At 44.1% G+C, this 14,359-nt stretch overlaps 1 protein-coding gene across 1 annotated transcript in view; it reads left to right on the forward strand.

Moving 5' to 3' along the window:
• Positions 1-14,359, forward strand: part of KIAA1324L (KIAA1324-like ortholog) — a 102,822-nt gene that overhangs the window by 36,183 nt on the left and 52,280 nt on the right. Inside the window, exons 6-8 of the mRNA XM_015429441.1 lie at positions 851-956; positions 4,545-4,697; positions 5,167-5,255. Of these exons, the coding sequence (XP_015284927.1) occupies positions 851-956; positions 4,545-4,697; positions 5,167-5,255 (348 nt within the window). The remainder of the gene's footprint in view (positions 1-850; positions 957-4,544; positions 4,698-5,166; positions 5,256-14,359) is intronic.

Consider the following 14,359-nt stretch of genomic DNA (forward strand, 5'->3'; position numbering starts at 1 on the left):
ATATTTAAAAAGCTGAATTTCCAGTATGTTTGATTTGGCTCTTTGATCACAAGCTCCTTCAAAGAGGAAGGTGCAGTTACTCAAAAGTTCATGTGTCGGCCTCTTTTTGACCACATTTTCTGTTTTGCCCCTTGGAGTTTGCAGCAAGGGTTAATGGGTGTTTATATTTCATGTTAGCCACAAAAGTCAAAACAGTCACTGTTAGCATGTGAAAATTCCACTAGAGGATAGTTCTAGCCAGGGGTCATTTCGTAGAAAAAGAGCTAGGGGAACTCATTAGCATAACTCATTAGCATATGCCACACCCCCTGACATCACTGGAAGTGTGTCATAAGGCCACACCCCCTGACATCACGCGGCCGGAAGCAGGGGGCGGGGCTTCGTCATGTGCCCCACCCCCCTGCACCTCACCCGGGGGAACTGCGTTCCCCCGCGTTCCCCCCCGAAATGACCTCTGGTTCTAGCCTGGCTTGCCCTGTGCTTTTCAGACCAGAAAACCTTTCCGGGTGGACTTGTCTGCCAATTAACCTCTCTGCACATTGGAAACAGATTTGGGCTTGATTTTATGGAAACACGGAATTGTATGAGTATGCCAAAAAAAATTGACGTATGCAACCTGTCTCATATCATATGAAGTGCGATGCTGTCCTCGTTGGATTCTACCATGGCAGTGAAGCTAAATTCTTAATCTCTGTACCTTGAAGCATCACAAAGTATCTGAGTGATTTAAATCATCAGGGCAATATGGTGCTACAGGTCTACCCAGGCTGTTCCTGTCTCTGCTCAGGCAAGCTCTATTTGTTTCTCTGCTCAGGCAAGATTTTTATTGCCCTTTCATTTTCCTTCCCAGGTCACTCTGAAATCAGGCACTAATATATTATACTGGAGAACAACGGGAATCTTTATGGGTTCTCAAGCCGTGAAAACTGTATTAGTGAAAAACATCACCATTGAAGGTATACCTCGTGCAAGTTTTAATTGTATCACAGTTATTGAACTACATAGACATTATATTTCTGTATTGTACAGCAACGTACTATCTCTTGCACTTCACTGTTCTTTAACCAACAGACTTGCTTCGTTTTGGAAGAAGTTATAAAGCATAAAAGTTGTGTTCTTCCTTCCATACAACCTCCTTCTGGTCCTCCTCCCTAACTGTAGAGGAAAATCCAGGTTTAAAATGACATGAGAAAATGTTCAGGTTTTTGATATTAGCTTCTCACTGGATGTTTCAGTTACAGGGTAAATGGTGACCTCTGCTGGTAAGTCTTTAGACTAGCAGAGAGAACAAACAGGGAGGGAGGTATTTATTGGTATCATTTTTAGATGCACACAAATTCTTTAATGTTGTGGCATTTATCCTATAAGAATGTACTTACTTTAGCCATACTTAGCCTTTTGCTCTCTGAAAATGAAATTTCTGATCTCACAAGAACGATGCAGCTGACCAGATCTATGACAAGTTCTACAGGGGTCATTTCGTAGAAAAAGAGCGAGGGGAACTCATTAGCATAACTCATTAGCATATGCCACACCCCCTGACATCAGGGGCCTGGCGGTGGACCTGCAAGGCCAGCGGGAGTGCGAGGAAGCCCTGCCAAGGCCCTCCCTGGCCCCAGGCAGGCAGGGGTGGGGAGAGGCGGGGAGGAAGCAACTTACCCTCCCTCATCTCCTGCCTCCTCCTGGCTGAATGAGGGCTGGAAGCAGGGCGGCCGGAAGCAGGGGGCGGGGCTTCGTCATGTGCCCCACCCCCCTGCACCTCACCCGGGGGAACTGCGTTCCCCCGCGTTCCCCCCCGAAATAACCTCTGCAAATTCATGTTGGTGGCTGTGTGATACAGAGAATGCTAATTTATTAGGTAAGTACACAGTGTGGATCCTCTGTGGATCCTCACACCACTACTCCCAGATGGAGCCACACAGTGTATTTGTGCCCCCGCCCTACCAATTCCAGTCCCTCCCTCGATCTTTCCCTCTATTGGCTTTTCATGATTTAATAGGTGGCAGCTGTTGTGCAATGCTCTAAATGTTCCTTAAATTGCTTTCTACTCTGTTGCCTGAAGTGCAACTATCACTCTGCTTCATGGTAAGCTTAACTTTCTTCTGGTCTACAGTTGCCAAGCTCTAGGTGCGGCTTGGAGGTCTTCCAGATTTTCAACTGGTCTTCAGATGACAGAGATCAATTCCCCTGGAGAAAATGGTTGCTTTGGAGGGTGAACTCCATGGCATTATACCCTACTGAGGTCCCTCCCCTTCACATAATCTACCTCCTAAATCCCTGGGAATTTCCCAACCTGAAGTTGGCAGCCTTATTCTGGGTCGTTGCAGTTTGTTTCCACATAGTGGTAGGTAGTGGATGGCCTGGGGCTCAGTCTGGCCCTATCTGGGCCCCTCCAGCATAATCTTTGATTCTTGGATTGCCCAGAATTATCTTGCGTGTGTCTTGAGGCAAGTGTAAAGGTGAGATCAGGTACTCAAGACACTTATGTTAGAACTCTCAGATGCTGATATATATAAAGGCCCTGGCGTATTGGCACTTTTCAGCTCTCCCATTGGCTGTGCTGTACGCTCCATCAGCCATTGGCCCATCAACTGCCAGTCAAGAGTACTTGCATGCCATTGGCTGGGTGCTGGGCATGCTCCTCTCTCCCGCCTACTGCCAGCCTGGCCACTGTTCCCTATCAGAATAAACTGTCAAAATGGCTGCCTCTCCTGATGAAGACGCTTCTTTTGCTTGGCTCCTCCATGACTAGCTGGCTATTGAGGTGGGCCAGCAGCTGTCAAACTATACTCTTCTTCTCTTGCTGTGTGGCTCACTTTCCCCTCAGTGGCTGTTGCTAGGCAACCAAGCTTGGTTCTGTCAGTAAAAAGGCAGGGGAGGAGGCCCTTTCCAGGCCTACTTTGGCCTTTGTGGGGAACTCATTGGGGCCTATCCTGACTAGGGTTGCCAGCTCCAGGTTGGGAAATTCCCAGAGATTTTGTGGTGGAGTCTACAGAAGCCAAAGTTTGAGGAGGGTAGAGGCCTCAGCTGAATAGAATGCCATAGAGTCCACCCTCCAAAGCAGTTATTTTTCTCCAGGGGGAGAGATAAATTTGTTGTCTGGAGTTCAGTTGTGATACCAGGTGATACCACAGCCAGTGTGGTGCAGCAGTTAGCACTTCAGAGCAGGGTCTGCCAGACCCAGGTTCTTCCTGTGGATGCTGAGTGGGTGATTTTGGACCAGTCACAGACTTTCAGCCTAACCTGCCTCACAGGGTTGTTGTGCAGATCAGAAAGGGGAGAGGAAAATGATGTAAGGTGCTTTGGTCCCCACTGTGGAGAAAGACTGTACTTTTCCTCCTGGGGAACCATTGTGAGGGCTGGAGATCACTCAGAATTACAACTGCTCTCCAGATGGCAGAGATCAGTTCCCCTGGGAAAAATGGGGGACTCTGTGTCATTATACCCTGCTGAGGTGGCCTCCCTAAGACAGCCAGTGTGATATAGCAGTTAGCGCCTCAGAGCAGGGTCTGCCAGAAGCTAAGTGGGTGATTTTGGACCAGTCACAGAATTTCAGCCTAACCTACCTCATAGGGTTGTTGTGCAGATCAAAAGGGGGGGATAAGAATGATGTGAGCTGCTTTAGTCACCAATGTGGAGAAAGATTGTACTCTTCCTAGGTAGAGGCTGCAGAGAAGGGAGAGGAGAGGGAAAGCTGAAGTCAGAGGGGCAGATAACGTTACATTGATGGTTGGCTGGGAAGGAGATAGGGTTGCTACCTCCAGGTTGTGAAATTCCTGGAGATTTGAGGGGTGGAGCCTGGAGAGGGTGGGGTTTGAGGAGGAGTGGGACCCCAGGTACAATGGCATAGACTCCACCCTCCAAACCAGCCATTTCCTCCTGGGGAACCATTGTTGCCAATCTCCAGGTGAGGGCTGGAGATCACTCAGAATTACAACTGCTCTTTAGATGGCAGAGATCAGTTTCCCTGGAGAAAACAGTGGACTCTGTCATTATACCCTGCTGAGATCACCACAGTAAATTGATGCTGACTGCCTAAGGCCATGGCACCCACCCAGAGCCTTTTTCTAGAGCTCGTTGTATTTATTTCCACAACGGGCCTTATTCCTAGTGTGTATGTAGTGTTTGGTGTAGTGGTTAAGTGTGCAGACTTTAATCTGGGAGAACTGGGTTTGATTCCCCACTCCTCCACTTGCACCTGGCTGGATGACCTTGGGCAAGCCATAGTTCTGATAAGAGCTGTTCTTGAAAAAGAGCAGTTTCTGTCAGAGCTCTCTCAGCCCCACCTACCTCACAGGGTGTCTGTTGTGGGGAGGGGAAGGGAAAGGAGTTTGTAAGCCGCTCTGAGACACCTTTGGGTAGTGAAGGGCAGGATATAAATCCAATCTCCTCCTCCTCCTATGTGTATGTGTGTGTGTATATATTTTTGCTATATATACCATGATCTGACCTGAACTTATTACTTTACCTCACTGGCTCTTCTGTGAAGCTGTAGAAATTGTCTGTGGCTGAATTCCTCTGGCTGTGTCTGTTTTGTATTACAGGAGTGACCTATACGTCTGAATGCTTTCCCTGCAAACCTGGTACATTTAGCAATGTAACTGGCTCATCTACTTGCCAAGTCTGCCCTAAAAATACATACTCGGAAATGGGTGCTAAGGACTGCACTAAGTGTCAAGAAAAAACTCACTATGCAGGTATGGGATGTGCGCAGCCGAGTGCAAAAGGCTGATGCACACAGTTGTTATTGGTGGTCATGTTTCATCTCATATGTGTGAGTGGGATAACCTCATTATTTCAAAGGCATCAAGCCACAACTTGTTTAACAACACGATAGCAAAAGGAGCAAAATGCAACGAACATGAAATTAAGCAAACTCTGGAGCACGACGGAAGACAGGAGGGCCTGGCGTGATGTGGTATATGGGGGTCATGAAGAGTCAGACTCGACTGTGTGACTGAACAACAACAAAAGGAGCATGCTGAACAAACAAACAGGACGGCCTTTTCTTGCTGTGTGGACTTCAGCACCACTAAGCATTCAAGGGCTTCTGTTGGGAAATTGTGCCCGTAGCAGATGCACCTACTTTTCTGGGAAAGAACCTATGGACTTTGTCTAACTCACACTGTTTTCCCCTGAGCCCATTTTCTTCTATTTTGCTTTCAGACGAAGGTTCCAGCCACTGTAAGGAGCGACCACCCTGTACCAACAAGGACTTTTTCCAAATACATACCCCGTGTGATCAGGATGGAAAGGTGAGCAGTGAACCATCCCAGATCACAGTCATGGGCCCTTTGCAAACATTTGTGGGTAACACCTGAAGGGCCACAAGCCAGGAATTTCTGAATTCTGCTTCTCCTTTCACTTTGGATGGTTTGTGTGACTTTGAGTAAAAGCAGTTGGACTTGTCCCTCTCTAAACCAGCCTGTCTTTTATATGTCTACAAAGTCTTGATCCTGGTCAGTGAAATGCTTCTCAACAGTTTTATTTGCAGAAGTATTTGATATAAAGACTCAGTTCTCCAGTCCTCTGCCCTCCATCTATCCCTGCATGATTTGTCTGTCTGTCCCTGATTCCCCCATCTGGGAACATGGAGCTTGTTTGCAGTTTGGTTCTCCTCCTCCTCATTGTTTGTGCTGCTTTTCATGCATTTTGTTGCGTTTCCCCCCAAGCCTTCTACTTTGGGAATTGTGATGCAGAATATTCTCTCATATTTATTTATTTTATTTATTTAAGCATTTTTACCCCGCCCTCCCTGCAAGCGGGCTCAGGGCGACTTACAAGGGGCGACAGCCCATGCATAAAGTCCAATAAAACAATAAGATCATAATAACAATTATATATAACAACAATAATAAATAAAGTGCTTTAACCAATACTCCTCAAATATTCAACGTGAGCCTTGTTGTTTCTGTCAACATTTAACAGTATATAACAGCTGACTTGCAGCTGAAGTTAGTCATTTTTATATACATTCGTGTAACTGATCCGAAGAAGCAAATTTTGAAGTATGATGGTGGATTTTTATTTTTTTTAATTTAAAGAATTTTTTTTGTTCAAAAACCAAATCGCAGATCTTAAAAATCTGATGAATTTTTAGCATGGGATTGTAAAGATTAACGAGGCAGGCCAAACTGCACAGTATCCTATTTCTGAGTCTGACTCCAGGTCTGCCCAAGGTCCTGTCAAGCAGTCATGTCGTATGAGTTCCTTGGTAAAACATCGATTCCCAGGTGCATGGAGGCCAACTTGGATTGTGAAAGCCATGCACAAGGAGAGGGGGTTTAAGCCATTTTCCTGACTTGAAACAGCCCAGGAAGCCCTGTTTGAAAGCCAACATGGAGTGGTGTAGTGGTTAGAAGTTAGTTAGGCTAGGATCTGGGAGACCCAGGTTCAAATTCCCGCTCTGCCATGGAAGTTTGCTGGAGGACCTTGGGCTAGTCACACATTCCCAGCCTAGCTTATCTCATAGGGTTGTTGTGAGGATAAAATGGAGGAGAGGAGAACCATGTAAGATGCTTTGGGTCCCCCTTGGGGAGAAAAGTGGGGTATAAATAAATACATTGCACGGTAGGGGAAATTTGTAGTTTGTTTGTGCACAGTAGCCCCTCATGGGGCAAACAGCAACTCCCTGGAATCATTTCAGGTCAGGAAAATTGCACCGAGGAAAGAATTAAGCCCTATCTACCAGTGTGCAGCAGTCCTGTTCCAAATCAGCCCCCATATGCATGAGAATCTAAGTTTCATCTGGGAACACTCAGTGCAGTTTGCTTATCAGGACCTAGAGTAGGCCACAGGATGGACCTAGGAACAGTAAACTGTGTAGTTAGGTCCTAAGAATTATAATTTTACAGAGGGTCTTTTCAAAGGGGGAGGCCTTAACAAAAACAGACAACAGTCCTTAAGGTTCTTTTGAGAAAGTCCAGTGACTGGAAGGTGATTTTAATTTATAGTACAGATATTCTCATAAAAGAAGGGGCTAACTATTCAAGGGGGAAACTTCATCTGTTTTATGAGGAAGGAGTCTGTGTCCTGAAAGACAGGGAGCAATATCCTTGCCATGGCTAGATAGGGTTGAATCAGAGCTAGTACCCTGGTAGTAAAGTTATGGTTACTCATGCAGGGCTCTTTTTGTAGCAGGAACTCCTTTGCATATTAGGCGCCTTAATGTAGCCAATCCTCCAAGAGCTTACAGAGCTCTTCTTACAGGGAGTACTGTAAGCTCTTGAAAGATTGGCTACATTAGGGGTGTGTTGCCTAATATGCAAAGGAGTTCCTGCTACAAAAAGAGCCCTGCTTATAAGAAAAATGCATGCTGTATCCTAGAGTTAAGACAGCCACTATTGGCTGCCACATCCTGGGCTTGCTGACCCATAATGGTACTTAGGGTGCAGTCACACACGCGAGATAAACCGGTGTGTGTGTGTGTGTGAGGCTGTTCCCTCTGGAGGAATTTGACCCGCAGTTGCGCGATTACACAGTCCTTTGAAGCTGCGGGGGCAGCCCGCCACTGCATGATCAGATGCAACTGCGGGTGAGTTGGGGGGGGGTTGGCGTTTGCTCTCGATTTGCTTAAACGGGGAATCGATGAATCACATCTCAGCAGTGAGGGCTCCCTATGGAGTGTGTGATGATGCGCATACTGAGAAGGGGGGGAAAACAATGGCACAGAGTCGGGATGGCCTGATCAGACCATCCCAATGCCATGAGAGCACGCTGGAGCGATCAGACAGGGGAAAGTCCGTCCGTGGCACGTAGCAACCTGTTTGCTACCAGACTTTCCCTGACATCTTTTGACTCCGCTTCTGTGGCGAAGCAAAACGGGTTGCCGATGGGTGCGGGGCGCTTCCCAGATGTTCATGTCTGATCGCGCCCTTTAAATCTGCTCGGCACTCGCGTCTATGGCATGGCTAATTGTGTGTGTGATCGCGCCCTTAGTGTCAACAGGTACTTTTTGCACAACAAAACCAATGTTTTTGTGTATTTTTCACATCTTTGTAGAGAGTTCAGCATTCTTTCAGGAAAAGTACAAGACCTTATATCTTTGACTGCGGTCACACACACTAAACAATCCACTTTCAGTGCACTTTCCAACTGGATTTTGCCAGTTCACACAGTGGATTGAAAGTGGATTATCTAGTATGTGTGACTGCAGCCTTTGATTACTAATAAATGAAGTTGAAGAAAGAATAATTATTGTCTTTTAATTACTAGTATATTGCTAAACCTAGCCTTTTAAACCTAGGATGAGCAGCTGAGCATTATCAGATATAATCTCAGCAGGGGTCGGTTGGACCTGGAACACGGAGGAGTGGTGCTCCAGTAGTGAGGAGCCGAGGGGGTGGGCACATGACCAAGCCCCGCCCCCTGCTCCCAGCAGCCCTCAGTCGGGCCACGAGAAAGCAAAGGGAGGAAGGTAAATTGCCTGCCTGCCTGCTCCTTGGCTTTTCCAGGCCACGCAGAGCTGTGGCGCCCTGGGAAAGGCCTGCCTGCCCCCTGCTTGGCTCTCCCAGGCCACGCGGCTACCGTTGTCTGAGGCGAACTCCGCTTGCCACCTCTCGGTGGCTTCGGGCGCTGCTGGGACACAGCGGGCGGCGGCAGGAGTGGCAGAGGTGGCGGGTCCCTCCCACCTGGAGTCGCCCAGGCACCTCCTCTGCTCCCTCCCTCAGTCACCGCCACTATGAGTCACGACAACAGAGGGAGGAGGCAGAGACGGAGAGAGACAGAGAGAGAAGCAGCCGCTTCCCCACACAACGGTGCTTCTCATCTGGCCGGCAGCCTCATCGGTCCGAGCCTGCCCACGTCCTGAGGGAGGAGGAGGAGGGGACGGGGGAAAATACCTCTCCCGTCTGACTGAGGGCCACCAGGAAAGAGGAATTTTTGTGGATGTACGCAGGGGTAGTGAATAGCCAACTTAGCCAGCTTCCTCAGCATTTTATCGATCAGGCTTTCCCGGGCAGTCTTTATCAAATTTGTCAAGAAGATCCAGAGGCAAACTTAACAGTTGAAATCCCAACCATTATTTATTCAGCTTATCCTTTCCTCCTATGTATTTTATACGAAAACAAGTGTCTAGAAATGAAAGCCAGTCTTTATCTTCTCTGCTATTTAAGAGCATAAGACTAGATCTAATGTTACAAATGTTTAGATTTAGATTGAAAGTTGGAAGAAGTGTTCTAATGATAAGTGTAGTTCGGCAATGGAACCAATTGCCTGGGTAGTATCTCCCTCACTGGAGAACTCTCAGCAGTTGCTGGACAATCATCTCTCAGGAATGCTTTTGTTTCAGATCGCCTGCACTGATCTGTGGGTTTGACTAGATGACACATTCCAGGACTCAGATTCCAGGATTCTGTGACTCTTGCTGACTCACAATGCTGTGAATCTGTTGTAAAGTTGCCATAAAGCTGGAAAATGAAGTAATACACAACAGACTGAACTATAATTAAAATCTGGGATGAATTGATTTTGGTGCACTTAACTACTGCAAAATATAAATCACTAAACTGGAGTGGATGCTAATCTGGAGTGGACTTCCGGACGGTCCTTCTGTTCAGATTGCTTCTGGCTGTTTGGAACGTATTTCATTCTGATTGACATGATCAGTCAGCAGTAGTGAGTAGTGATCTTTCTGATTTATACAAAAACAAGGTTTTATTCCCATTTCTTCAGGGCAATGGCTCTCAGTAGTCACCATCTTGTAGAACATGGTACTGTAGAACCCATTGGCTACCTATGTATTCTAGAGTAGAAACACCAATTAAATATTTCAGTGCCCTAAGTTATGTGAATGTGTTAAAATCATTTCTCTGTTCCTTAAAGGCTTCTGAAATTTTCTGCTCATGGCAGAAAACATGTAGGATTTGGAAGAAAAACAGGGATCCTACAAAAGCAACAGTGCCTTGACAATACTCTCTACTAAAAACATCACTTAACTTGACAAAGAACCTGTAATAACTTGAATGAAAATACAGGGTTAGTGTAATTCTGGTAGATTCCCCAGGTCCCACCTGGAGGGTGGTACACCTAGCCAGAGACCCTGGAGAGCGGCCGCCCTCTGGAATAGTCTGAGTCAGGAGAAGGCAGATTCATTTGTCCATAGAAAGAAGGGACAGGTCACTCCAGCCTGCTTTCCACTTCGGCTTCTGAGTCCAAATGGCTTGGTGGGGGGGGAGTTGCTCTGTCTGCCACCCAACCCCTAGGTTGAAGACCACAACTCTAGATCATTGGGTTCTGTTTAGGCAAAAATTAGTGGATGTGATTTCGTTGTTGTTCTGGATCCAGACTTGTCAGCATTATTTATTTAAAAATGGATAACCTGCTTTTCCTCTCTGAAAGTGACCTTGTTGGGGCTGACGAAAATAACACTAAATTGCAGTGACATAAAACCCACAGTCAACCATAACCGAGAGGAAGGCTGCCAGTCAAACAGAAAAGGAACACTAAAAGCACCTCAGCCATCAGTGCCAAGGAGAATAAAAATATATTGACCTGTTATCCTGGTATCCCCCCTCTTTACCCGACATGGGTGGTTTGTTTGTTTCCCCCCACGTGTGCCATCAGGTAGGCTTGCCAGCTCTGAGTTGAGAAATACCTGGAGATTTGGGGGGTGGAGTCTGAGCAGTGGGTGTTGCCTTCTGACACTTCCGGTGATATCAGGGTGTGTGGCATATGCAAATAAATTATGCTAATGAGGTATGCTAATGAGCTCCTGCACCTCTTTTTCTATGAAATGACCCCTGAATCTCAGTATTTCTGTGTATGATTTCCTATTAAGAACCAATCATCCATAAATCATCCCACTATAACATTATATATGTATATATATATATAAAGATTGTGTTTCCGGTTTTCAGTTATTCAGGTTTTCTGTGAATGGAGTCAAAAAATGTACTTGAGGTTTTTCTCTGTGTGTGTGTGTGTGTATGTGTATGTGTATTGGGTTTCTTAAGCTCTTTAAAGCATTCTAGGATAATTATTTGAAATTTGATTAGCTCTGTTAGCCAAACTGCTTTATCTACAACAGATGGCAAACTAAATTTAATATGGGTTCCTGCCAAAGTTTATGGAAGTCCGGTTCACCCCAAGAATGTCCCAGTGAGAGAGTCGAGACTGGTGAATTCAAAACAATTTGTCTTTTACTGAAAAATATCAAAATCGCATACACACAGAACAGAATCTCACACACATACAATCAAGTTCCTTTAGGAGTATAGAAATAGAAAAATAGTTCCTTTTACTTAGGAGGTAGGTAGGTATATGTTCATACTTATCTTTTCCTGAAGCCTTGTCTATTGCAATGAAGAATTGAGGGGTAAGAAAATAGTACCTAGGGGTATTTCTAATTCACACTGCCAGAACCAGCCAGCAAAGTGTGGACCTCTTTGGCTGCAGTCCAAGAAATCAAGAATAGACAAAAGGGTTGTTAGATAGCAAGCTGGACTTTAGGGGATAAAAGTAGACAGGGGATGATGAAGGGTTTGCAGCTAGCAAAGACCCAACACATGGTCTTCACTTTTTATAGGTGAATCTTTGGGTGGGTGGCAACCTTGCCAAGCTGGGAACCCACCTACCTGTAAGTCCATCCCATGACCACAATCATTGGTGCGTGTAGTAAGGGCATCTACTTTAGAAGTTTGGCCAATATTTGAAACACTAGACTCTAACTCAGGGACAAACCATCTGGTCAGGTGTGAGGTCTTGGCGTCAGGACCTTCCTTGATGTGCAGATAGATCTAGGCTTTCCCAGGCAATCAAAGCGACATCTGCCAGGAAATGGCAATTCAGATGTAGATTGAAGACGTGTGACATCCAGTCCTTTCAGCAATGGGGGATTATCTCTCCTTAGCTGTTGTTTCTGCTAACAATGGCGAAATGTGCTTCTCTTTCTCTAAGGCTAGGAGCTGTATGTGTTTGCTAGCTTCATTAACATGAAAAGCAAGTAGATACCTTCTATGTGAAACCTCTCACAACAGGTGATTCAAGCAGCGTTCCCTAAGCCTAGGGTGTTTGTGTATGCACAGTCCAAGTGGTATGTCAGCAGCTATCACTCCATAAACAACAAATATCAGTCTCTTTCTCAACAGCTTTAAAGCTCATTTATCCAATCATGCTTGAGAAATATTAGAACTGATTTTTCCTTGCATGCAGTTTTCAGTGATTTCAGAGTTAACTTTTTCTAGTTCCTGTTTTTTGTTATCTTACCTAAAAAAGAGAGTTAAATATGGTTAGCTGCTGAAAGTGTCTGCCTGGTCTGCCAAGGTTAAACACAAAACTTATTTGTAAATATTGTCCTATTGCAGACAAGTTGCCCCTTTATCAGGTCTTATCTGTAAAAGACAGTCATGCTTGGGAAAAGTTGAAGGCAGCAGGAAAAGAGGAAGACCTGACATGAGAAGAATTGACTCAATAAAGGAAGCCACAGCTTTCAGTTTGCAGGAGATGAGCATGGCTGTTAATGATAGGTTGTTCTGGAGGTTCATAGGGTTCATAGGGTTGCCGTAAGTTGGAAGTGACTTGACGACACTGAACACTCACAAATGTAAATCTGTATCAATCCTTTTGAAATCTCTGATGCTGCTTGGCCAGTGAGGATAACACTCACAGAACTTTAAATTGAATATGGAATTGAATATAGCTCAGACCTTTAAAGTGAATATGGAATAATCTTGTTACACCCAGGAATGAGCAGAACAGGATGTGAGATAAAGTATAGGGTATACCAGCTGTTTGCAGTATAACTGCCAGTATATGCCCAATAAAAATTCTAGTGTGGCAAAACTTTAGTTCTTTTAAAAAAAACAAAAAACAATTTTATTTGGATATAACATCAAGTCAACCAATATAACATTTTAGCATCCATCTTATATCCTTTTCTCCCCCTATCTCCCCTCTTCTGGCTTCCCACAGTGCTCCCACCTCCCTTCCAAATCTTCTATTTTCTTCTCTCTTCTCCCCACATCAATAATTAAACTTATAAGGTAACATTTCTTTAAACTATTATTCTTACGCATTTGAACTAACTCTAAATATCCTTCTATCTCTAATAGTTATCAAAGCAAAATAGATTATTCTTCACATCCCAATATTTCTAAAGATATTCTTTAAAATCTATCCAGTCTGCAAAAAATTCTTCCGCTTCCTGATTCTTGAGCTTTCTTGTCATTTTGTCCATATCAACCATAAAAAGCAACTTTTTAATCCACTCCCAGATCCCTGGCGTTTTTTCTTGTTTCCAGCATTGAGTATAAGTCATTCTGGCTGTTGTGATCATGTACCACATTAGAGTCCGTTTTGCAATATTTACTTTTTCCATTTTAAGTCCCAAAAGTAACAATTCCGGCTCCTTCTTAAATTTACATTTAGTAATTTTATTCATCTCATTATGGACCTCCGTCCAAAAATTTCTTGCTTTATCACAAGTCCACCACATATGATAAAAAGAACCTTCTATTTTTTTACATTTCCAACATTTGTTTGACATGTTACTGCTTATATTTGCTATATTTTTGGTGTCATATACCATCTATACATCATTTTATAGCAATTTTCTTTTAAATTATTACATGTTGAAATTTTCATTGCATTTTTCCACAAAAATTCCCAAGATGACATATATATTTCTTTATTCATATTAACTGCCCATTTTATCATCTGCTCCTTTACTGTTTCATCTTGTGTACCATTTTAACAATATCTTAGATATCTTATATATCATTTTTTTACCTTTTTCCAACCACACGCTCTCAATTTCATTGTATTTCCCCCTAAACCTAAACTCTTTTTTGTCCGTTTTAAACAAATCATAAATCTGTCTAAAATGCAACCAACCATAATTAAAATCTAGTTCCTCCTTTTTTTTATATCAAACGTCTTTCCAACAGGTTTCAAAATATCCCTATATTGTATCCAATCCTCTCCTTTGTAGCTCGAGTACAGCTTAATTACCTCTGCTGGAACTATCCAAAGTGGTCTCTCCTCCGAAAAAAACCTTCTATACTTTGACCATGTGTCAAATAGCATTCTTCTGATGTAGTGATGTTTAAACATATTGTCCATTTTTGTTTTCCCATACCATAGATATGCATGCCAACCAAATTTGCAGTCATGCCCTTCCAATGCCAGCAATTTCCTGTTGTCTAAGTTAATCCATTGTTCCAGCCATGTTAAACATACCACATCATGATACAGTCTAAGATTTGGTAATTGAAACCCACCTCTTTCTTTTGCGTCACATAAAATTTTCATCTTGATCCTTGGTTTTTCCCCTGCCCATACGAATTTTGAAATCTCTCTCTGCCAAGAATTCAAGATTTTTGAGTCTTTCACTATTGGAATAGTCTGAAATAAAAACATCAAA

Source organism: Gekko japonicus, unplaced genomic scaffold, assembly GCF_001447785.1.
Source record: "Gekko japonicus isolate JY-2015 unplaced genomic scaffold, Gekko_japonicus_V1.1 scaffold169, whole genome shotgun sequence".
NCBI lineage: Eukaryota > Metazoa > Chordata > Lepidosauria > Squamata > Gekkonidae > Gekko > Gekko japonicus.